Source organism: Populus euphratica, unplaced genomic scaffold, assembly GCF_000495115.2.
Source record: "Populus euphratica unplaced genomic scaffold, PopEup_1.0 scaffold8.1, whole genome shotgun sequence".
NCBI lineage: Eukaryota > Viridiplantae > Streptophyta > Magnoliopsida > Malpighiales > Salicaceae > Populus > Populus euphratica.
In genome coordinates, this window is record NW_011499855.1 from 577,804 (window position 1) to 599,398 (window position 21,595).

A 21,595-nucleotide genomic window follows, 5' to 3' on the forward strand; every position below is an offset into this window, starting at 1 on the left:
GTGCTAAACTGTGTGCCAAGTCAATGGTTTTTTACCGACAAAATAAAAATGAAAATCTTGCGGGGTTAGCTGAAAAAAATGACATTATGAATAAATATTTATGGAATCAACACCAATAAAATGATAAAATGTATATTTAAAACAGTAATTTACAAAGATCAATTTAAAATAGATTAAAATTTAAATAGTAAAGTTAAAAAAATAAATTATTTTTTTTATATAAAACAATAAAATAAAAATAAAAATAAAAATAAAAAATTAAAGTAAAAAAAAACTTTTGAATACGGGCTTGAGTAGCCCAATGCCTTTAGACCTTAATAAGAAAAGCCTGGACGCTTAGATTTGCTAGCCTAGACTCGGATAAAAAAAATAATAATAAGAGGATGATGCCTTATTTTTTTTAAAAAAAATAATAGAGTAGGTGATATGTTGCATGCTATGTTTAGATTTTGACAAATTAAGGATGTTCCACACTTGAAAAATTCATTTATTTTAAACCATTTTATTGACAAAAAAAAAAACACCTTGTAGATCTAAAATAAACTCATTCTTTCCTTTAAAAATCCTAAAAAGATCCAAAAAATACAATAAAAAAAATCCATCTACAATTTCAGGTAACCTCACGGTGAAACAATGAAATATCATCCTAGTAGAATTATCCTATATCAATACTAATTATTTTAATGGTTAAAATTGATATTAACCGACATTTTCTTTATCTATACTTGATTTTCTCTCTCAACCTTTTCCTAGCGAATTAAGAGCAAATGGTCTCAATGACTTCACAAGGATCCAGTCATAAAAATAATGGTTTGATGAACAAAATGATAAAAAAGAGCAACTATTCAAATCCAAGGTGAAAATAAAAGAGGATGGACGGTTTTTGTCTTGGATAGTAAAAGTATGAGCTCCTTTATTTGCTTCTGCAGTTGTGATTTGTCATTATAATGTAATTGTTCAAACTAGAGAAAGATGTTTTGGATAGAGGGAGTTGAGGAAATTGGAGTGAAGGGAGAAAGCACTGTTTATTTTGAAGGAGACAAACATGATCTTAGGGTCCATTACACGACAAGGGTAAATGACTTTCCACAACGTGGTACAACTCTTTTTATTTTTTAAATTTTACTTTGTCTATTTATTTGTTCAGATAGCTATTTATTCTATTTTCGATGCCTCCAAAACACCTTTAAATAGAGGGATAAATATTTAATTTTGAATAAAAAAACTCATTATCAATCTAAATTGAGTATTAATCTATTCAATTCAAGAGAAAAAAACCCACGCCAGCATCTCGATTAAATTTCAAACATGAATTGAAGATAAACTTTCATCAACAGACTATTAACTTATTTCTCATAATAAAATGATTAATCAATTTACCTTTTGAAGTAAAATAAAAACTAATTTATATTCAATTTAAAAAAGAATCTGGATATTTGGCATACCTTTTGACCATAATAATTAAATCCTCATTGGTCGTGGTGTTGCTCAAGATTTAAGTTATATATTAAAATTTTAAACCAGATTAATTTGAATATTTTTTTTAAATTTTTTTAAACTAAGACCGAGTCTACCACAGGGTGTGGATTAATCTAGTTAATTTTGAACTAGCTTTTCTTTAACATCCAACTCTAAACCAGGGATGAGTCGGCAGGGCGTCGGGTCAGTCAGCCGATCATTAATGTTCTTTGAATTATATTTTATTAAATGGACCCACCGGTCAGCTGAGTAGCTTACTCACTAAGCAAAAAGATATATACGAGAGCCACGCGTCTCAAGGATGACCTCGTAAAGACACGCGTCGAAATCTCCCTCCTCCATATCATAGGAACCTAGCCAGGAAGATCACTTTAAAAGCTTAGAGCAGAGGAAGAGTCCAACACCAAGACAAGAAGTCCCCACAAATATATAAATACGAAGCCCATGATCTCCCCTTCCTTCATCTCTCCATTACTCACACTAGCTGTTGTACTTACCGTTACAATCACCCCTCTAATTTCTGCCTCTGGAGGATTCTGTCAGGAGAAAATGGCCACTCTCGGCGGCGTTCACGACTCGCAGAGCTCCCAAAATAGCGTCGAGATCGACAGCCTCGCTCGCTTCGCTGTCGATGAACACAACAAGAAAGAGGTAAAAACCATGAGCATGACATTAAATTTGTTGGTTTTTCTTTTTAGATTTGAAAATGATGGAGTCTTTTTGTTTTTTCGGTGAAGAATGCGATATTGGAGTTTGCGAGGGTGGTGAAGGCGAAAGAGCAAGTGGTTGCGGGGACAATGCATCATCTTACGATTGAAGCGATTGAAGCGGGGAAGAAGAAGCTTTATGAAGCCAAAGTCTGGGTTAAGCCGTGGCTTAACTTCAAGGAGTTGCACGAGTTCAAGGATGCCGGTGATGTTCCTGTGTTTACCTCCTCTGATCTCGGTGTCAAGAGAGGTTGATTACCATAATTTCCCAGTTAGTAGAACAACGTTGAAATCAATCCAAGTGTGTTTTGGTTTTTAATAATCTGTCTGGGCTATCAAGATTTTGTTAATTTATCATCGTGTGTTTTAATTTTAAGTGTTTGAAAGGTTGTATTGCATGTTATTTCAATAATCCTTTTTGGGTTTTAATCTGGGAAGCTCATTGTTTGTGTTGTTTTCATGTTTTAGAGCATAGGCAATGGTTGTGTAATTTACAATCTTTGTAATTTACTAGCATTGATTAAGTTATTTTGTAGCTGAAGAGGGTAGTGGGGTTCTTACATTTCTCATGGAGAATTACTAGAAGAGTGAGTGAATGTGGTTTAGAGAAGAATAATGAGGGCTTTATGTCTCGTTGTTGGTTTTATATACAGAGTGGTGGTACCTGTTCTAGGAATTTGAATTGAATCTAAATTTTAAAATCATGGTTAAATTTAGGTCCAAATCTATCAAGAGGAAATTTGTGGAGAAAGAATCTTACTAGTTACAGTTTTGTGGGTCTTTTAGTTTATGGATGCGAGCATATTGTGAGGTGATTTTATTTTATGATGGCGGGGCAGGTTGTTTGCATTATGTTACTACTTGTGTTCGTTGCAAACTTCCAAATGTTTCAATAACCCTGTTGATTCCATAGGGCACGTTGGATTCAAACACAAAGCTTTAGAATTCTTCTGCATATGGGAAGTTTGTTAATCTGGGATGAAGAAAACAGGGTATTCCTCTCATGAAAAAAATGGAGCGAATATCCATCAAAAAATAATATTGAGTGCTTTATGTTCCATTTCTCTGCTTTACGTGCTGAGTGATTGGTTCTTGGTACTTTTTCTCGGAATTTTCAGTGCATCTTAATTTCAATTTCATGGTTGAAATCGTGTCTAAATCTATTAATAGGGTGATGGAATCATTGGAAGAGGAATCTTATTAGCGGCAGTCTTGATGCCTTGATAGTCTATTGATATGATCATGTCTCTGAGGCAATCTCTTCTTACAATGTAGGCAAATTTACATTACACAGAACAATTCGCAAACTTGTGTCCCAGTACTATGTTGTTCCAATCTCATAAGACACTGGATTGGAGCACTAAGCTTTAAAGTTCTGCATTTGGACCATTACTATCATACTGACGTGGGATTTGTAAAACAGATGGTCATGCTCCTGGATGGCGAGCAGTGCCAGTGCATGATCCTTCAGTCCAAGATGCAGCAATTCATGCTTTGAAGTCCATCCAGCAGAGGTCCAACTCTCTGTTCCCTTATGAACTTCAAGAGGTCGTTCATGCAAATGCTGAGGTCAGTTACTTTTCTTCTCTCTCAACTTTATTTTTCCTGTTCGCGCCTTGTTAGTTTGAATGCAGAATTTAACATCGATATTAACATGTAGAATGAGAAAGCTTAAAAAAAACATGTGCCGAATTTCCTTAAGAGAGTTGATGGATTATACTCAATCTAACAACTACCAGCAATCGTGGATGGCTACACCAATCAGTGGCTTATAAGTGTACTGTTGATCTAAGTTATGTTTAATCTTAGAATAAATGTGCGGGTGCATGCATGTCCATTAGTTTTCTAGATCATGGTTGTCCTCTTGTGGTCATTGGTTTACCTTGACTTATTTTCTGAAGAGCCAAGATACATACGAAAGAACCATGGCCATGGGTTTTCCATCTCTGGAAGTTATGTTTTAGGATAGTCATATTCAACAACAGCAAGAGCATAAACAATCATTGATGAATATTTTAACTAATTCACAGGTGGTAGATGATTCTGCAAAATTTGATATGCTTCTCAAGGTGAAGAGGGGAAGCACTGAAGAGAAATTCAAGGTATTGGTGCACAAGAACAATGAGGGCAGCTACCATCTCAATCAGATGGAGCCACATGCCTGACTTCACAACTTCCTGTTTGACGTGCTAAAATGGCAATAAAACTAGAAATATCTGTTAGTTTACAGTGTAATCGTCGTTGTGTTGTGAATGGCTGAAAGCACTGAATGCTGATGCTAATCAGTGTTATGGGAAGAACATGCATGGAATTTACTTACATTTATCTCTGGACATGTAGATTCTCTATTATCAGGAAAATATATAAAAATTGACAGATCTAGCTACGGCGCTTGTCATGACTCGAATGGGGCTGACCCAGTCCTTGAACCATCGAGTTCTTGAACATCCAGACTCCAGAGTAGGAGACAAATCTCTATGATGCGTGGGCTTTGTCTCCTGCGGTGGGCCCGAACACTGGGCTTTATTGCTTGGGTTTTTTCATTTCAAGGTCCAGTTCTAGAATCTCAATTAAAAATTTTTTAACGGTCATCTGCTAATGTCTCAATTCCGCCCAGGAAAAGTGAACAATCCTAGATAACACTATGGATCCTCTTAGAAATTAAGTACCCGTACAATATTGTATTCGGCAATATATTTTTCGCTTTTTTTTTTTTTTGGTTATAAATAGTAAGCTTAAATCAAGGAGTGATGATTTAATCCAGACTTGATGTATCTCAACATTACACCGATTTAAATGAATTTTTTTTTCTGTATAGCATTCTTAGCCCAAACCTAATTTAATACACACACGTAATATTTATAATTTCTATATTTAATATATATACACAAATATAATAGACATGACCCACTAACCGGTAACCTGGACCGGTATGAAGAAGAATAAAAAAAACAAAACCCAAAAAATCTGGTAAAAAAGTCAGATTGACTCGTTGAGCCATCACGGGGTAGTGCCGCCTGGCTCTCAGTCTGGGTACAAGCCCTCATTGCGTTTGTCTTTCAGCAAACAGAAGCCCGCTCTGTGAAGTCAGGACGGTGCCCTTGTACCAGGATCCAACAGAGCAGACCGACCCTGTGAAGCCAGTGCAGCACCTGGTTGGACGGCCATGTTCCACAACCTTAACGCCCCAGCTTGGGTCACAATCCACCGTGACCTGGCTCGGAGATGCATCCCTCACGGAATAAGCCTTCTAGATTTTCGGGTTAACACGTTCTTAGCAGTGTGGAATTTACTTGAAATATGTGAAACAGCTATTAAAAGTAACATGTAAAGTATCAGACCAACAACAGCTATACATCCTACTGGAATATGGCTAAACTAAAACAAAGAGAGTTCACAGACAACATTCTCAAACTACAGCTTCTACTAGGGCTACCCCATCCTTCCTGCATCAGATAGTTAAGTTGCATAGACTATCTCACATTTTCAGAAAATCTACCACTATAGGAAGTTGTTAGAGAATGGCATCACTGAGGTTGCATAAAGATGATGACACAGAATAAAAGTTGAAATTCAGAACCAGCCTATGCCTAGGGAGAATGGATAGCGCGTATCTCAGATTTCCACCTTGGGCATCTATGTGGTTAAGCCCTGCTGTTTCTTCTCTCCTTGTCTCCATGCCTATTAATTGGGTCCCGACCACTAATCTTTTCTAAGAGCCAGCTGATAGTAAGATCAGCCTTCTTCGTCGTAATCTTCCTCCACCTCATCTGATCTTTCGCTGAGCTGTGCAAGCTGAAGAGGGTCAATGACCATCTTGTCCATTTCAGAAAGTGACCAACCTGGATATTCTTCATGGTTAGTTTCAGCAGCAGGCTCTGCTGATGAGCTGGGGGCTGAGGTGGTGGTTGTGGTGGTGGTGGTGGTGGTGGCAGCAGCTGGTGCTGCTGCAGCCTTTGCATCCTCGCTATCATTAACCTCTGCATTCAGATCAAAGTTTCGTTCTGGTTGATTGGTAGCATCACTGACTCTGTTATTGTCCATCACTGATTCCTTAGACTCTGAGCCATTGTCCATCACTACTTCAGGATTGGTGTTATTTTTAATGCTCTGCTGAACAGTTGTGCAGGATTCTGGTTCAAGGTCACGACTAGAAGATTCTCTTTCTATATTTCGAACACCTCTTCCACGACCTCTCCCTCGTCCTCGACCTCTTCCTCTGCCACTGCTGCCTGCATGGCTCATCTCATGCTGAAGGGAACAAGGTTAAAAACTCTTTAAAATACCTCTCAAATAAAAATCATATGACAAACTTGAAACTGCTGAACATAACATCTTCCAATGTAACTACCCTTGCAATAAACTTAAAAAGAAGGAACCACCAAAAACCAAACCAATTAATGATTGAAAACAGCGCAGGAAAAGGTTTATATGAGAAATATTTTAAGTGTCATCCTACCATCCTGCTTCTCTTCAACTCCTCGTCACTGTCATTGCATTCATCTCCAGTGGGCTTTCTGGAAGAATTACATGCAACCGAGTAAACCTAATTTGTTAATCCAAGATCCGCATAAAGAAAATGCTTAAAAAAGAAACAGAACAATAACATGATCTCTCCAATCACCTCTTTTGAAGAGGTCTATGATCTGTGGAATCAGAATGACCATGACTGTAGTCAGGAACCCTGCTGACGATTTCTCTCAGAAAATCAAATACGTTATAGCTCTGTACACAATGTTTTCTGCAGTTTAAGCAAGGGATTCAGTTAGATCATATGCAAAATAGAAGGTAAGAAAGGGGTTTAAAGGAAACATTAAAAGATTAATTACAAAAGGGACATGACGCCCCCACCATAACACACTCACACTTCTTAGGTGAGCTACAGTTGGAGAGTGAGAGGAGGAGAACAGAACTTCACACATCTTGCTCAACAAAGCATATGTAGATAATAAGAGCAAACCGAGGACTATTAAACTCAAATCATGTTTGGTCTCCACAATGAAGGTTTCGAAAGGGGTATTCTGGTGATGGCAGAAACTCCTAACTACCAACACACAAGCATGCAAAGAAAATGTATATAGAGGTGCTTAAGACTTGCACCGACCTGAGTAGGGCAAACAAATCAAAGACAGTTATTTTGATTAGAGCATTTTAGGAGGACCCAGTATATCCTAAGCCCATTGTAGATGCAAGTCAGATGATTTTATTTTCACTTTCAAAGTTTCATGAAATGTCTAATTAAATAACACAAACCAATAAAATTTATCTATTTGCACCAGATTCAGGCAAAATATAAGTAAAATAATTTGTAAATTAGCCAGATAAGAGCCTATTATGGCTTATGTAGGAACGATCTTCACGGACTAAAGAGAATCTAAATACAAAAAGAAAAAGACATGTTTTTCATTTTAATTCTAATTTCTATCAATTTCATTTAAAAGTTTAAAACAAGAGCCCATGTACAAAGCCTGAGATATGGCAGAATGCATTCACTTCAATGTAAGACCAAACCAACATCATGAACTGAAAGAGGACGGAGCTCCTGAAAATCCATATGTACAGAGAAAAAAGGAAATGTACTAATAACCTGGTGATTGACCTATGAACTGCTCAACCCAGCATGGTTTTAAACAACTGGGTGGTTTATTCTCAGACTAGAAAAAAATGTTAAAATTCAATGGTGGGCCTGGAACAGTCTTGTCACTAAGCTAAGCTCATTAAACCAACGCAAAAATGCCATCTCGCAGTCCAAGCTAAGCTCATTTTGCTTTCTTCTCCCATCCTTTTTACAGGGAAAAAAAAAAACAAAAGAAAGAATCACAGCAGAACTACAATTTGCTATTTAACTCAAACCTTTATGAAAATAAATGGACAGAGCCTGTGCGCTCATAAAGAAAACCAGCATGGTGTGCATATTAGGTTGCAAATGCTCATCCATTAGCTCATACAAGAGAGACTCTTAGATGAATAAGAGCAATTCCAGACTTACAAATGCAAAGCACTCATAGTCTTTGCTCCTCGCTGAAGGGTGATCTCATGAGTACGGTCACAGAGGTCTTGCAGAAACAATTCCAATGCTTTGGCTGCATTTATATCCAAGAAAAGCATAAGCAGGCAAACATTTTTGTAGAAAGACAGAGAGCTAAAGCATAAATAGTTACAGGTACTTACAAACTAAAACAGGCACTGCCAGTGCTATCTTCCCAACATCTTCATCAGCTTGCATAATTTTCTTTATGCGAGCCTGCCAAATTAAAATTATCCATCATACAACAGTACAAGACAAAAGCTTTTTCCAATGCAATAATTTAAAATTTAAATAGAATTTTCTGTCAATTTTCGAAGAACAGAAACATCAACAATGGCACACTCAGTTTTAAGATATTATATGGCTCCCAAATTGAAGAAGTAAAAAAATGATCAAAGCAAGCCTAAAAATAAAAACTGCACAAGTTGCAAATAGCTTTTTTTATTTTCTGAATGGCTGGATCACACCTTCAAATTTCTAGAAACTATCTATTCTGTTGGAGTTGGTGACTAGTCATTGGTGTGAAATGTGAAACTGAAGTTTGATAACCTTCTACATGCCATCCCACAAAATAACTAACCTCACCATCTAAACACTCCAACAACAAAGGCAACTTCATCTATTTATGCCTCAATATCACAAGGCTGATGCCACAGCTTCCACCAAAATCTTCAAACTGCCATGCAGAGCCTGGCAGTAAATTGAAACCAGATCAAACAGGCATTCTTGATTTTGTAACAACGCATTATGCTTCTGAAGTAATGTTGTTGAAGGGGGGAAATTATGTACTTTAATCATTACAGAGTAATCAATAGCACCCCGAGTGAAAAGTTCTGTCATATCTCTAATTTGATAGCCATGTTATGATCCTTAATGGGAATGACTAGTGAGGACTAACCAAGTATATAATTTATTAAGATGTGTTACACAATGATACAAAGGTGTCTGAAATTGCCAGGAGCGAAGGGAAAGGGATATCTGGGAATAAGAACAGTTTAGAGGTATGACCGTATGAGTAAATTTTCCTTCATCAGAAGCGCACAAAGTTGCTGGGTGAGTGTTTGTCATCTAGGAAAGAAGTGGCTGCTATAGTGAGGGTATGCATAGGCAAGGCCAAAAAAGCATAAACTACAGTGGAACCCCATGCTAAAATAATGCATTATAACTTGAAAACAAGCAACTCAAAACACATTTAGATCAGATCCAAAATCCCCAATTCCGTACCGTCAACAACAGTGTCATACTGGTCATTTGCAGGCAGAACAAGAGGAACATGTAGAAAATTAGAATGGTCCTAATTATAGAAGCAAAGCTAATGCTAGACCTGATCTAAATAAAACATTGATCTTAAATTACCCTAAGGTCCAAAGTAAAGATATATGAATCACCATTTTGAACAGTAACTGACAACCACAGTCAACAGCAAAATCTAGAAGAAAAATAACCTCCATCCCCCGAGCCCATCAACAATAAGATTCCCATCAACTGATTTGAAACACAACTTCACAAACCCACATGAGAAGTCTATGCCACAAACAAAAGAAAATATTAACAAGAACCAAAACCAAAAGACGGAACCTATAATTCAAAAATAAAACAGCCCCACAGGCCACAATCCAGAAGAGAACACATTCCGTGCCATTATCACCACAATAGCTCTATAACTGACACAATTACCAACTAATTATACCCACTGATCATAAAAACACTGCTTCCTAAAAAAACAAAACACCAACCTGCCAATTTCACCTAAAAAATCACAATACTTTCAATGAAACAATCCCAAATCAAGAAAAAAACCAGAACCAGACCATAAATCCTCATAAACTTCATCAACAGAACATCTAACCAATCAATCTATCATCCAAAAAGCTTCGAACTTTCCCTTCTTTTTCTCAGCTACTAAGCAAACCAAACAAGCCCTAGATCACAAAAAACCGCAAAGACGAGAAAAAAGAGTTCCTTGCAGCCAATAGTGAAATTAACATGAACAGAACAATCAATAAATCAATAAAAAAGTTTCAAACTTTCCTTTCGTTTTCTCAACTGCAAACCAAACAAAGCAAAACCCGGATCGCAAAAAGAGCAAAGGTGAGAGCTTACAGCTGGAAAACGAGTATCAAGCTTCTTCCTCATGGTTTGGTCAGATTTGAAGCATTAAATAATCACAAAAAAAAAAAAAAAACAGAAAGAAATAGAGAGTAGAAATTATTTGTTTTTAATTCAAAGCAAAATCATTTTCTCGTGATTGAACTGTAATAATCTTACAAACAACAACAAGGATAAGAAACATCGTTCCTTGTTTAGATCCAAAACCTTATAAAAACAGATGTATCATTTCCATGGATTATCCATCCGTACGTGTTTGACACCCAGGAAAATAAAAATAATAAAATAATAAAAAGTATGATAAGGTGGCGTCGCTGGCGGTTTTAGTATAACACGGACTAATAGAAAAAAGCCAAGTGTGTAAGAGGATGAATTTCTTTATTCTAAGCTGGGTTTATTCTTACATGGCGGATTGTGATTGGGCTGTTCAAAATAGGGGAAAAGTAAACAACTTTTCTTTTTGACCTTTTCTTTTTATCAGTTTGTTTTGTTAAAAAAAAAAAAAAGGCATAGTTTATGGCGGTGGAGAGAATGCGATTCATGCTTTCATATTTTTGTAATGTTTAATTAAGTCCTTCTAATGTCATTCACAATCTACGTTGGTTCAATTAGATCCAAATAATAAAGATTTCTTGCAATAAGATGAAAATTACCACCATGGCATTCTTGATCTAAATTTAAAATTAAATTAAATTTATCATCTATAATAAAATAAGAGTTGGGACATAATTTTTCATAAAAGATATCATGAAATTCTACAATATTAATGATATATTGAGATTTTATTATTTTTAGTTGCCGCAACATAAATAATAATATAGATTTTTTTATAGTGATAAATGATATTATTATTCATAATTAAGATAGTGACTATAAAATAATATGTCGCAATTATGATGATGGTTAATGAAAATTATAGTGATTTTTTTATTGATAATTACAATTGATTTATATTCATGACAAAAATATTAAGCATTAAAAAACTTTAAAAACAAATTTTAAAAAGATTATGAACTTTCATATCATATAATGTTAGTATTGGACATAACATTGAATTTTAATTAATCAAATGATTTATGTCTATTTTTTATCATAAAAACACAACAATCACCTTTCAAAATCTAAATCGGCTGTAATAACACAAACAAATAAAATTACAATAACATAGGATAAATATAATAAAATGTTTTTTTAGCTTTTATATCTTAATTTCTTCGTCTCTCTCCAGCTCCCACGTAAACTTTAATTTGCAAATCTTCTTATGAGCTTTATTCTTGTTGAGCCTAATGTTTGATTGAAGATTATCCTAGGTTTTAAATTTAATGTGATATTTTTCATAGATATAATAGATTGTAGTGAGGCAATTCACAAATCATGGTATAATTATGGAATAGGTGTTTATCAAGACTTCAATATCATTAATATGTCTAAATTGAAATGGGGGGGGTCCACGTTGTCTCTTCAATAATCCAAAGAGTGATTGTAAATTTCTTTTACGGGGGGGGGGGGGGGGGGGGGGAGTCCACGTTGTCTCTTCAATAATCCAAAGAGTGATTGTAAATTTCTTTTACACTTCAAGGGATGATCAACACAAGAAAAAAGCTTTAGGGTTAAATTGAAAAAATTAATAAATTTTAAGGAGAGTAAATTAAAAATACTATTTGACTTTTTATATGATACTCTCATGTCCATCAAAGGAAATGACAGTATAAAAAAAGTCATGGTTTCCGATTGAAGACACTAGAGAATCTATCAACATGCATCGTATTGATGTTTCTAGAAAGTGTTTTTATTAAAAAAATTATAAAAATATATATTTAAATTGATATTTTTTAATATTTCTTTATGAATTTAATATACTAATTTTAAAATATAAAAAAATATTTTAATATATTTCAAACTAAAAAGTTATTTTAAAACATATAATGTAACTCAACCACAAATATATTGGTTACTGTAATATGAGATATTTTTTCAAAAAAAATATAGTAAAATAATTTTATTTTTTTAATATTATCATATTAAAATTATTAAAAAAACATAAAAAAATATCAATTTAATATTTTTTAATTAAAACATATTTTTAAAATACATAAAAAATAAATATTATTATATTTTCAAACACCTATAAAAAGCAATATAAACAATAAATCATCTTCGAAATATATATATATATATATATATATATATATATATATATATATATCTTTTGAAATTCAAGATGTATTGTAGGAGGGACTTTAAAAATTTTCCATGTCAAATGCCCTTGAGGGAATTGACAAGTATTATACATTTGTTAAATCTATTTGAACTTTAAAAATGATATAATATTAAAAAATTTATTCAGAAACACACAAATCTTAGTGTAATTTAGATTTACCATAATGTCCTTTATTCATATTCTAACCACCCATTACACTAACCATACTTTTCTTAATTTCACGATATTACACGCTAAACTTCATGCAAATATCATCATACTCAATGTTACCAAATCATTCAATGTATTGATTTTACAAAATCTCATGGTACTCAAGCTCTAACTAGTAATATTTTATATGTATTTATTAAAAAAAAAACTACTCAAAATAACACCTTAAATTTTTTCCATTAACTCTTTTTATGGAAGTTTGACTTTTTTTTGTAGTAGTCAATCATGTTGACATGGTATCAAATGCATGTTAGGAATAATTCTATAACAAGCCAAAATATATAAAAAAAAGACAAAATCTTGCAAGATTATACTCATCATTTTAATCCTTTCTCTTTATTAATGCATTGCACTAACACTATATATAATGGGATTTGTTTCCATTAATTGAAAGATATTCATTTATTCAAGATTCAATAAAAAAAGAATATCCTAAACAATTTTTATGCCAAATCAAAAACTTGGATCATTTTAATTTTTCTTTGTTTTCAATGGAATCAATTGGTGCAAAAAGGTGTCCCTCTAGGACCTCAAGCATCTCGGCAGCCTCCGAAGAAACATTATGCAGATATAATGGTGATCATAATCAGAAAAACATGATCAATCTGAAAATGAAAGAGAAAGTTGTTAATAAAATTGAACCATCAACCTTGCTCGATTCATCAAGTTCTCCTGTTTTGCTCGATTTGAAGCTTTCCAATGATGATTCTTTTGGTGGATCAAAGCTAGAGTTCAATCTTTTTAGCCTTATTAATGCAGATGCAAATGAATCAACAGATGAGACTTTGAAACCAGCTAATTCAAGAGTTTTGTCGTGCACCTATTGCAAGAGAGAGTTCTCCACATCCCAAGCTCTTGGTGGACATCAAAACGCACATAAACAAGAGCGTGCAATAGCCAAAAGGCGTCAAGTGATGGATGTGGATGCTTTTGCGCAATTTCTATACTATCCCTATCCAAACCATTCAACACACCCTTATTATGGATATTTCAATAAGTCACTTGGTAAGGAGATGGATTCCTTGATTTGCAAGCCATCATCTTATCCATGGAATGCATCCTCGAGTGGGTATCATTTTGGCCTTGGTGGGTGGTCAAGGCAGGCCATGATGAATGCACAACCAACTTCCATTGACAGGCTAAGAATGGAGAGTTTGAATTCTCTTAATGGTAGATATAGAAACTCTACTGTCTCTTTTTTTTTCTTCTTCTTTTTCAAGGTTTGAGAACATTAATGACTTATTTCGTAACTTTGGTGGTTCTTCATCATCAAATATTGCAACCAATAAGTCATCCATCGATACTGATCAGCTCCAGTTAATGGAACCTCTAAAAAATGATCAAGCTAATCTATTAGGACTTGATTTGTCTCTAAAGCTTTAGAATGTTCTATATATATGTTGCTTTGTTATTTATCAAAATTTTCATTGACCTAAAGATAATGTATACATATACATGATTAGTTGATTTAATTATTTTCTATTATTTCTTGAACTTCTCTATAAATGTTAGCACAACTTAGCCTTAATTTCAATTCCTCATTTTTTGTTTGATCTCTCTCTCTGTATTGCTTTCTAAAATGTGATCTTTCCCCTTTGATATTATTGTATTTAATTAAGTTTGTATTTGATTTATTTTTCATATCTTCATTTTTATTTTTCTAACAAACACGTTTATATTTTTTTATAAATCAAGCTAGAACTAACTAAACATAAACAATCATAACTCACCAAATGAGATGTTGTTCAAATATTGCATTATACCGGTGTAAACTTGAGAAAAGATGCCTTAAAATCATTGAGTAAATTTCATCTCAATATCATTATGCTCTTCAATAACATTAATGACAAAATATTGCATAGCTACGTGCCTTTTTTTTTCCTCCCTTTGTTAAACCTTCATATATATCTTGATACAATATGTTTATATATTCTTTTCCATAATTACAGGATGAAACGAATAAGTATTTACAGGTAATTCATTATTTTTAAAACTAACTATTTAATAAAGTGATCATATTTTTTTTAGATTTGATTAATAACGTAATAAAGTATAAAATTCTAAAAAAAAACCTCGCCCTATTTTTTAAAATTAATTTATCATAAATCAGGTTTAATAACTATATTTATATTTCTTAATAAAAAAATGAGATTATTTTTAAAAGCAAAAACAGAAAATTATCTTCAACCTTTTAGACTTTTGAAAGCCCATGAACGATTTATAGGAAAGGGCCAGGCCCAAAATCTGTAGTGCAGCGATGCAAAGGAATCAGTGAGGAGGTCGGAAGGAGCAGGGGCTAACTGATTTTGGTTCCTGACTCGACAGAAAAACTAACCAAACCTTAGTTACCGTTGATGTTGAATTACTCGGTGAAAAGTTTCGATCTTGATTTCCTAATTGCATACTGATTTTTCTATACAATCCGGACTCTATACTGATTAATTTCAGTCTATTTAAGAATGCTAACCCGCACCCACAATCTAAAACATCTGAGAAGAAAAGATTAATTGTTTTTGGTTGATCTGTGTGTTGTTGTAGTTCTGTCATTACTTACAGCAATGGAGAGACAACAACTGTTTCATGTTTCTAATTCTTGTTCTATTTTCAAGAAAATTAAGAATCCAAATAAAAGAAAAGAATGTGAATGTCAACAAGCCGAGAGAGAATTGTTTGCAGGGTCACAGCCACTTTTCAATGAGCATCCTTCTTGGTTCAAGAAGCCAAAAACAACCAGCGGAATTGGTTCCATTGTTGCTGCTTCAAGAAATCCAGGGAGGGTTTTAAACGAACCAAAGCTTTTTGATGAAAACAGGGTTTTCAAGAACTCTGTTGATAGTGATTCAAGAAACAAAGAATCTGCGGAAGAGTTGGAGAGAAGGGTGGCTTTTAATCTTAGGACGATGAGATCGTCTTTTAGCCTTGGAGATTTGCTAGAGGAGAGGTCTCGCGGGGTATCAACTCAACTAAGTCTGTATCATCATGACCCATTCGAGATCAAGAAGAAGATGAAGCCAAGTGATCTGGGTAATCTATGCAGGCTGCTTGTGTCTGCAGATTTGGTTGAGAAATATATCCTGCCTTTCTTGAACGAGGATCAAACTAAACAGGTTAAAATTCCGAATCAAGAAAGGAATGGTTTGAAGGTCTGGGTTAGGGATATTGACACTGGAAGTATGCATCAGTTGGTCTTCAAACGATGGAGCACTTCTAAAAGCTATATTTTCAATGATGGCTGGACAAAGCACTTCGTTAAAAGGAGGAATTTGTTTGAAGGAGATGAAATTGGACTCTACTGGGACAATGATCAGTCAAGACTTCACTTCAGTGTTCTGAGTAGAGCTGCTGCTACTGGCTAAGACTAAGATTTTGTATTTGCTCTTAATTAGGTTACGTTTGGTTGTTGTTTAGAATCCGAGATGCTTGCTTGTTTTATTGTAGTCAACTTCTGATGTTATTTTCTTCTATAATCAATCCAGTTTAGCTTGAAAGATTTCTTTTGCCTGGTTTGATTTCAATCAACCAATCCATTATTCCCAGTTCTGTTTAACATATTCTCATCGTAGAGCTTCAAAGGCTCATCAGGCTATCGATTATACAAGGCTAATCTAATGTTTATGACAGTAAAAGAAAAATAGGTTAGAAGGTTAACTAATTTTCGTACGGGCCGACGGTTTCTATTATTTAGTAGTCATGCTTTTATTTTTTTTTGATGAATCAGCTAGTCTGTGGCATGGGAAGATCACAGTACTTTTTATGGCATGGGAAGCAGAACACTGCATCTGGTGCTAAATTTTCTTGGCAAGAATCGACTTTTCCCATGCAGGAAGGAGGAATAGGAACCAAAAAAGTTAGAGGGATGCAATTCTGCATGTGTCTTGATTATACAAGCAGGATCTCTAAAGGTGGCTTGGCGCATGGCTCATCTCCTAAGAGTTAGAATTTATGGTGCTCAACTATTCCAAATGGCTGTTCAGAATTGCAAAAAATTACTAAAGCTCAGAACTCTAATGTGGGATCAAATCGTGCATACAGTAGGCAATGGGGGGATTTTACACCTCATTACGTCGCTATTTAATGGTGGAATTTCCGACGAATTATTTCCATCAACAAATATTAATATGTTATAACGACTTTTGTTCCCCTTGTTCTTCCTTTTCTTCTTCTTCCTCCTTTTCCTATCAGAAAAATACTTAGCAACCCCATTTATCATAAAGTTGGCCACCCCAACCCGTATCTATATCTATTAACAATGTCAACGTTGATTATTGGAATTTTTGCAAAGCTTCGATACACAAAGCAAACAAATTCATTGATTTTTTTGTAACTCATCTGTATGTTAGATTAATTTATTAATTTTTTTATAATTTTCTTGTATATTTAAGTGTTTTATGACTTTTTACTAAGAAAGATTTATGTATTAATGTATAATGTGTACACTAGGGTTTATTTGGGATTTGAGAAAAAAAAATTTATTGCTATTTGATGAAATTGAAATTGATTTTGTAATTTAAATATGTTATAAATGAATAAATGATAATTAATTTTAATGGATGCTAATTAATTGTATTTTTATTAATTTTATTGTTAAATTGAAAATTAAAAAAATTATTTTTTATAAAATTAAAAAATCAATATTATTACATGTAGGTTTCATATTTAAACAATGAACGATGGTGATGGTTACTGGATCATCCATTGCTTAATTATTATTTCATATTTCAACAAAAAATAAAAAGCACCCCTTGAGTTTAATGGGTTTCATATATCGTTTAATTAGTTATTTTATTAATCAAATTCAATCATTATTCAGAGTTGTTAATTTCTTGTTTGATATAATAATCGTTTCGGCTTAAAAATAAAATTAATTAGTTTAATTGGTCATGTGAAAATATGTATATATATTGAGTGATTATATATTGATGTCATTTAGTGCTCCTAAATGCAACGCTTGTTAAGATTGGTCAATAATTTGTTGGGATCTGGACCAAGACACAAACTATATAATTAATATCCATATTCTCTTCGCAATGAAAGATCAGATAAAAAAAAGAAACGAGAGAGAGATAGAGAGACGTCCACTCTTACTCAAATAACGTCCCTCATGAGCAAAGCACTGACATGTATATAAAATCTAAAGCACAGAGAAAGCGTGTAATTATTCTTTATTGCTGTTGTTTTCGCTGTTATTACCACTAACAGCTAACCTCAAATTCTAATCAAGGAACCAAAGTTTGCTTTGGAGCTATCTCAACAGGCACTGCAGATGGTGCTGAGGGTGATGGAGAAGTGGGATCGGCAGCTTTATCACAGTAGCCTTCAAGAATTTGGCTCTCTTCAGTGGTAAATCCTAGTGTATCAATCATGTTAGGCCAGCAATGTTCACCAATGGTGCTCAAAGCTTGGCAACAGCTATGACCAAGTTGAGTCTCACCGTTAAGGAAGAAAAGAACAATCTCCCCAGTACATGCTTGTAGTTGCAACAAAGAGTCCCAGCAATTCGATGACTCTTCATCTAGTTTTAAGCGAGTCGAAAGGTTTGAGATTGAAGCCAGCGGTCTTGCCTTGGCCTTGTAGCAGCCCAAGCTGCTGCATGCCAATAAAGCAACGAAAAGAAAGAGCTTACGATTAAAAGCCATTTTGAAGGTGATATTATAGAGAGAGTCGTATTTGATCCGGCAATGGAGATTGCTGCGTGATTTATATAGGAATTATAGAGCATGATGTTGAATTAATTTGAACGTTACATTTCTTGAAAGTTACACACAAGGCAGGAAGGAAATGAGAGAACGTGTGGTACTTGGATCTTGGAAGGGAATAGGAAGACCAAAAGGCAATAATCAATTAATCATCCATTAAGTTTACCATTTATGGCAAATAAATCAGATTAAAATTTCTGTAACAGGCCATAATTAGCAAACATTAGTAATATATACCACATAATGACGGGCATAATCTTGTTGGTGCATTTAATTTATTTGCTATAAGTTTTTTTCCAGCCCCCTTAACAATATTTATAGTTTTAGGCAAAACAGTCGAAAAAATGAAAAATTGCTCTCCCTAGAATAATCTTCCTAATTTGGCTCTCTTAATTTTATTTTCTAGCTCCTGTTGGCGTCAATATTTCATCGAACTCTGTCAGCCATTTACATCGTTGACGGAACTGTGTTTACTCGCCGTTGAAATACTCCGTTTATGTTTTTCAATTTTCTAGTGGTGAACGGACTCTAAATTTATCTATTAGTAACATGCCACTCATTGATTGGAATACCGAGTTCTGTTGGGGTAAGGAAAAACCGCAGAAGAATTTTCAGTCTGTTGTCATGGGGCTTGCATGGCGTTCTTTCATTTATTAGACATGGAATGATGGGAGCAGGGCCACTTCACATATCCATAGTTATAGTATCTGGCTTGGCTTAAGGTCTAGCAATTTGTATATCCATGAGTTCATCCAGGTCAATTGAGTTTTTAGAATGAAATGATATTGTTTTGGACTATTTTTTAAGAAGAAAAAACTAAAACAAAATCATTTTGAATAATATTTTTTTTTTGAAAATAATTGTTTAGATCTTCCCTTACGAATTGACATGTTTAATCACCTGAATTTAAACTGTTAAACTCCTCATACAGTTTAAAAGGACAGGTTCGGTAACAACGTGAGGGGCCGAGCCCAAGAGGAAGTTAATATGAGATGCAGGGCGGCAACATAACGGGCGATAGGAAAAGAGCGGGAGAAAACTGATTTGATTTCCCGTCTCAAGTCTCAATAGATTTACAAACCAAATTAGTACTTACAGTTGAATTACTTGGTAACAAAGTCTTTCTTTTCCGAATCGCATACTGACCGACTTTCCGGACTCCACACTGATAAACTCCAGTCTGTATATTTATTAATCCAAGCCCACAGAGTAAAACATTTGTGAGAAAATTTTGGTTCTTATCTGCGTCTCGTTGTTTATTTTATCTGCTATTGCAACAATGGAGAAACAACAACAATTTTGTGTTTTGAGTTCTTATTTTCCTTCCAGGAACACCAATAATCCTAAGAAAAGAAAAGAATGTGGATGTCAACAAGCCGAGAGAGAAGTGTTTGCTGGGTCACAGCCACTTTTCAATGAGCATCCTTCTTGGTTCAAGAAGCCAAAAACAACCAGCGGAACTGGTTCCATTGTTGCTGCTTCAAGAAATCCAGGGAGGGTTTTAAAGGGACCAGAGCTTTTAGATGAAAACAGGGTTTTCAAGAACTCTGTTGATCCTGATTCAAGAAACAATGAATCTGGAGAAGAGTTGGAGAGACGGGTGGCTTTTAATCTTAGGACGATGAGATCGTCTTTGAGCCTTGGGGATTTGCTAGAGGAGAGGTCTCGCGGGGTATCAACTCAACTAAGTCTGTATCATCATGACCCATTCGAGATCAAGAAGAAGATGAAGCCAAGTGATCTGGGTAATCTATGCAGGCTGCTTGTGTCTGCAGATTTGGTGGAGAAACATATCCAGCCTTTCCTGAATGACGATCAAGTTAAACAGGTTGAAATTCGGCAAATGCCAAATCAAGAAATCAATGGTTTGAAGGTCTGGGTTTGGGATATCGATACTGGAAGTATGCATGAGTTGGTCTTCAAAAGATGGAGCACTTCTAAAAGCTATATTTTCAACCATGGCTGGACAAAGAACTTCGTTAAAAGGAGGAATTTGAGGGAAGGCGATGAAATTGGACTCTACTGGGACAATGATCAATCAAGATTTCACTTCAGTGTTCTTAGTAGAGCTGCTGCTAGTGGCCAAGATTAGAAATTGGTGTTGCTTCTAGGCTAGGTTTGATTGTTGTTTGGATTTCCAGATCTTGTTTACTGTGACGATTAACTTCAACTGATATATATAATTCTATTAATCTTGCTGTGCCTTCTATTGGCCCAAAACACGTTGAGAATTCCCAGGTAAAAGACACGGTGACGATCATAATGACCACACGACTGATATATTGGTTAGGCCCATTGGCCTATTGCAAGACAGGTAATTTTTTTTTTATCTTGAGTATTTACTGTATTCCTTTGTAATGCAACGTGATATTACTGTTGATGGAGCTAGAGAGGCAAGGATCATGTGAATTATCCCAATAATTTATTATTATTATTTTTTTTATATCATTTTATGTAAAGGTTAAATAGTTTTTTCAAATGATTGAAAAGGGAAGGCTTTTTGGAGGCAAGATGCTAAAATGATTGTGCATGGGAAATTTCCTGGCTGGCAGAGGCTGAACCACATTGAAGGGTGCGGGCCATGGCACCCCAACTATGGACATATTTACATTTTAGTCCTAGAAGTTTTAAACGTTTTATTTTACATGTTTTGCACCCTAAAAAATCACTTGTTTTCTTATTTGCCCCTCTAATCCCACAATTTCTGGTTCCACCCCTTAGCTGCACCTCCTTTGATAAACCTTTATACTGGCAAAATGGACAGACAAGTGGTAAAATTCTAATGAGAGCTGTCCATGCTTCAAGTGAAACTTCTTCCTTAAGATTTTTTTTATATAAATAAAAACAATTTTTCACAATGAAATATAGAAATTAACAGAAAATCATTTGTAAAACAGTTAATTGAAGAGACAAAAACAATGTATATAAATCCAGTTTGATTTTGATAAGTTAATCAGTGATTTGATAATTTGATTTTTATTCTAAATAAAATTTTAAATTAAATCAAATGAAAATTGACCAGTGTGATTTAAAATATAATTTTATTTTTTAAAAGAATCTTAAAATAACATTATATTTAATTAATTCAAGTGAACCTAAATCTAAGTTAATTTGTTTACACTAGCGTTTGGCAATGACATTGTTG

At 34.3% G+C, this 21,595-nt stretch overlaps 3 protein-coding genes across 5 annotated transcripts; 1 reads left to right on the plus strand and 2 right to left on the minus strand.

The window, feature by feature from the left end:
• Window positions 1-1,862: 1,862 nt before the first annotated feature.
• On the plus strand, window positions 1,863-4,568 carry LOC105122846 (cysteine proteinase inhibitor 6-like). The gene is made up of 4 exons (XM_011022165.1): window positions 1,863-2,130; window positions 2,217-2,436; window positions 3,610-3,755; window positions 4,217-4,568. The coding sequence occupies exons 1-4, from the start codon at window positions 1,924-1,926 to the stop codon at window positions 4,349-4,351; spliced, it is 708 nt and encodes a 235-aa protein (XP_011020467.1). The 5' UTR covers window positions 1,863-1,923; the 3' UTR covers window positions 4,352-4,568.
• A 916-nt stretch (window positions 4,569-5,484) lies between these two features.
• LOC105122847 (dr1-associated corepressor-like) lies at window positions 5,485-10,590 on the minus strand. Of its 3 annotated transcripts, XM_011022168.1 has the most exons (7): window positions 10,318-10,590; window positions 9,793-9,872; window positions 8,358-8,430; window positions 8,176-8,269; window positions 6,811-6,927; window positions 6,646-6,703; window positions 5,485-6,437 (listed from the first exon to the last, which is right to left on the minus strand). In XM_011022168.1, exons 3-7 carry the CDS (start codon window positions 8,410-8,412, stop codon window positions 5,922-5,924), a joined length of 840 nt encoding a protein of 279 aa, XP_011020470.1. In that variant the 5' UTR covers window positions 8,413-8,430; window positions 9,793-9,872; window positions 10,318-10,590; the 3' UTR covers window positions 5,485-5,921. The 3 variants fall into 3 exon arrangements, with proteins under 3 accessions (XP_011020470.1, XP_011020469.1, XP_011020468.1); XM_011022167.1 differs by lacking the exon at window positions 9,793-9,872; XM_011022166.1 differs by lacking the exons at window positions 9,793-9,872; window positions 10,318-10,590 and adding an exon at window positions 8,795-8,890.
• A 7,291-nt stretch (window positions 10,591-17,881) lies between these two features.
• On the minus strand, window positions 17,882-18,395 carry LOC105122848 (egg cell-secreted protein 1.1-like). The gene has a single exon (XM_011022169.1). The coding sequence runs from the start codon at window positions 18,388-18,390 to the stop codon at window positions 17,971-17,973; it is 420 nt and encodes a 139-aa protein (XP_011020471.1). The 5' UTR covers window positions 18,391-18,395; the 3' UTR covers window positions 17,882-17,970.
• Window positions 18,396-21,595: the final 3,200 nt, after the last annotated feature.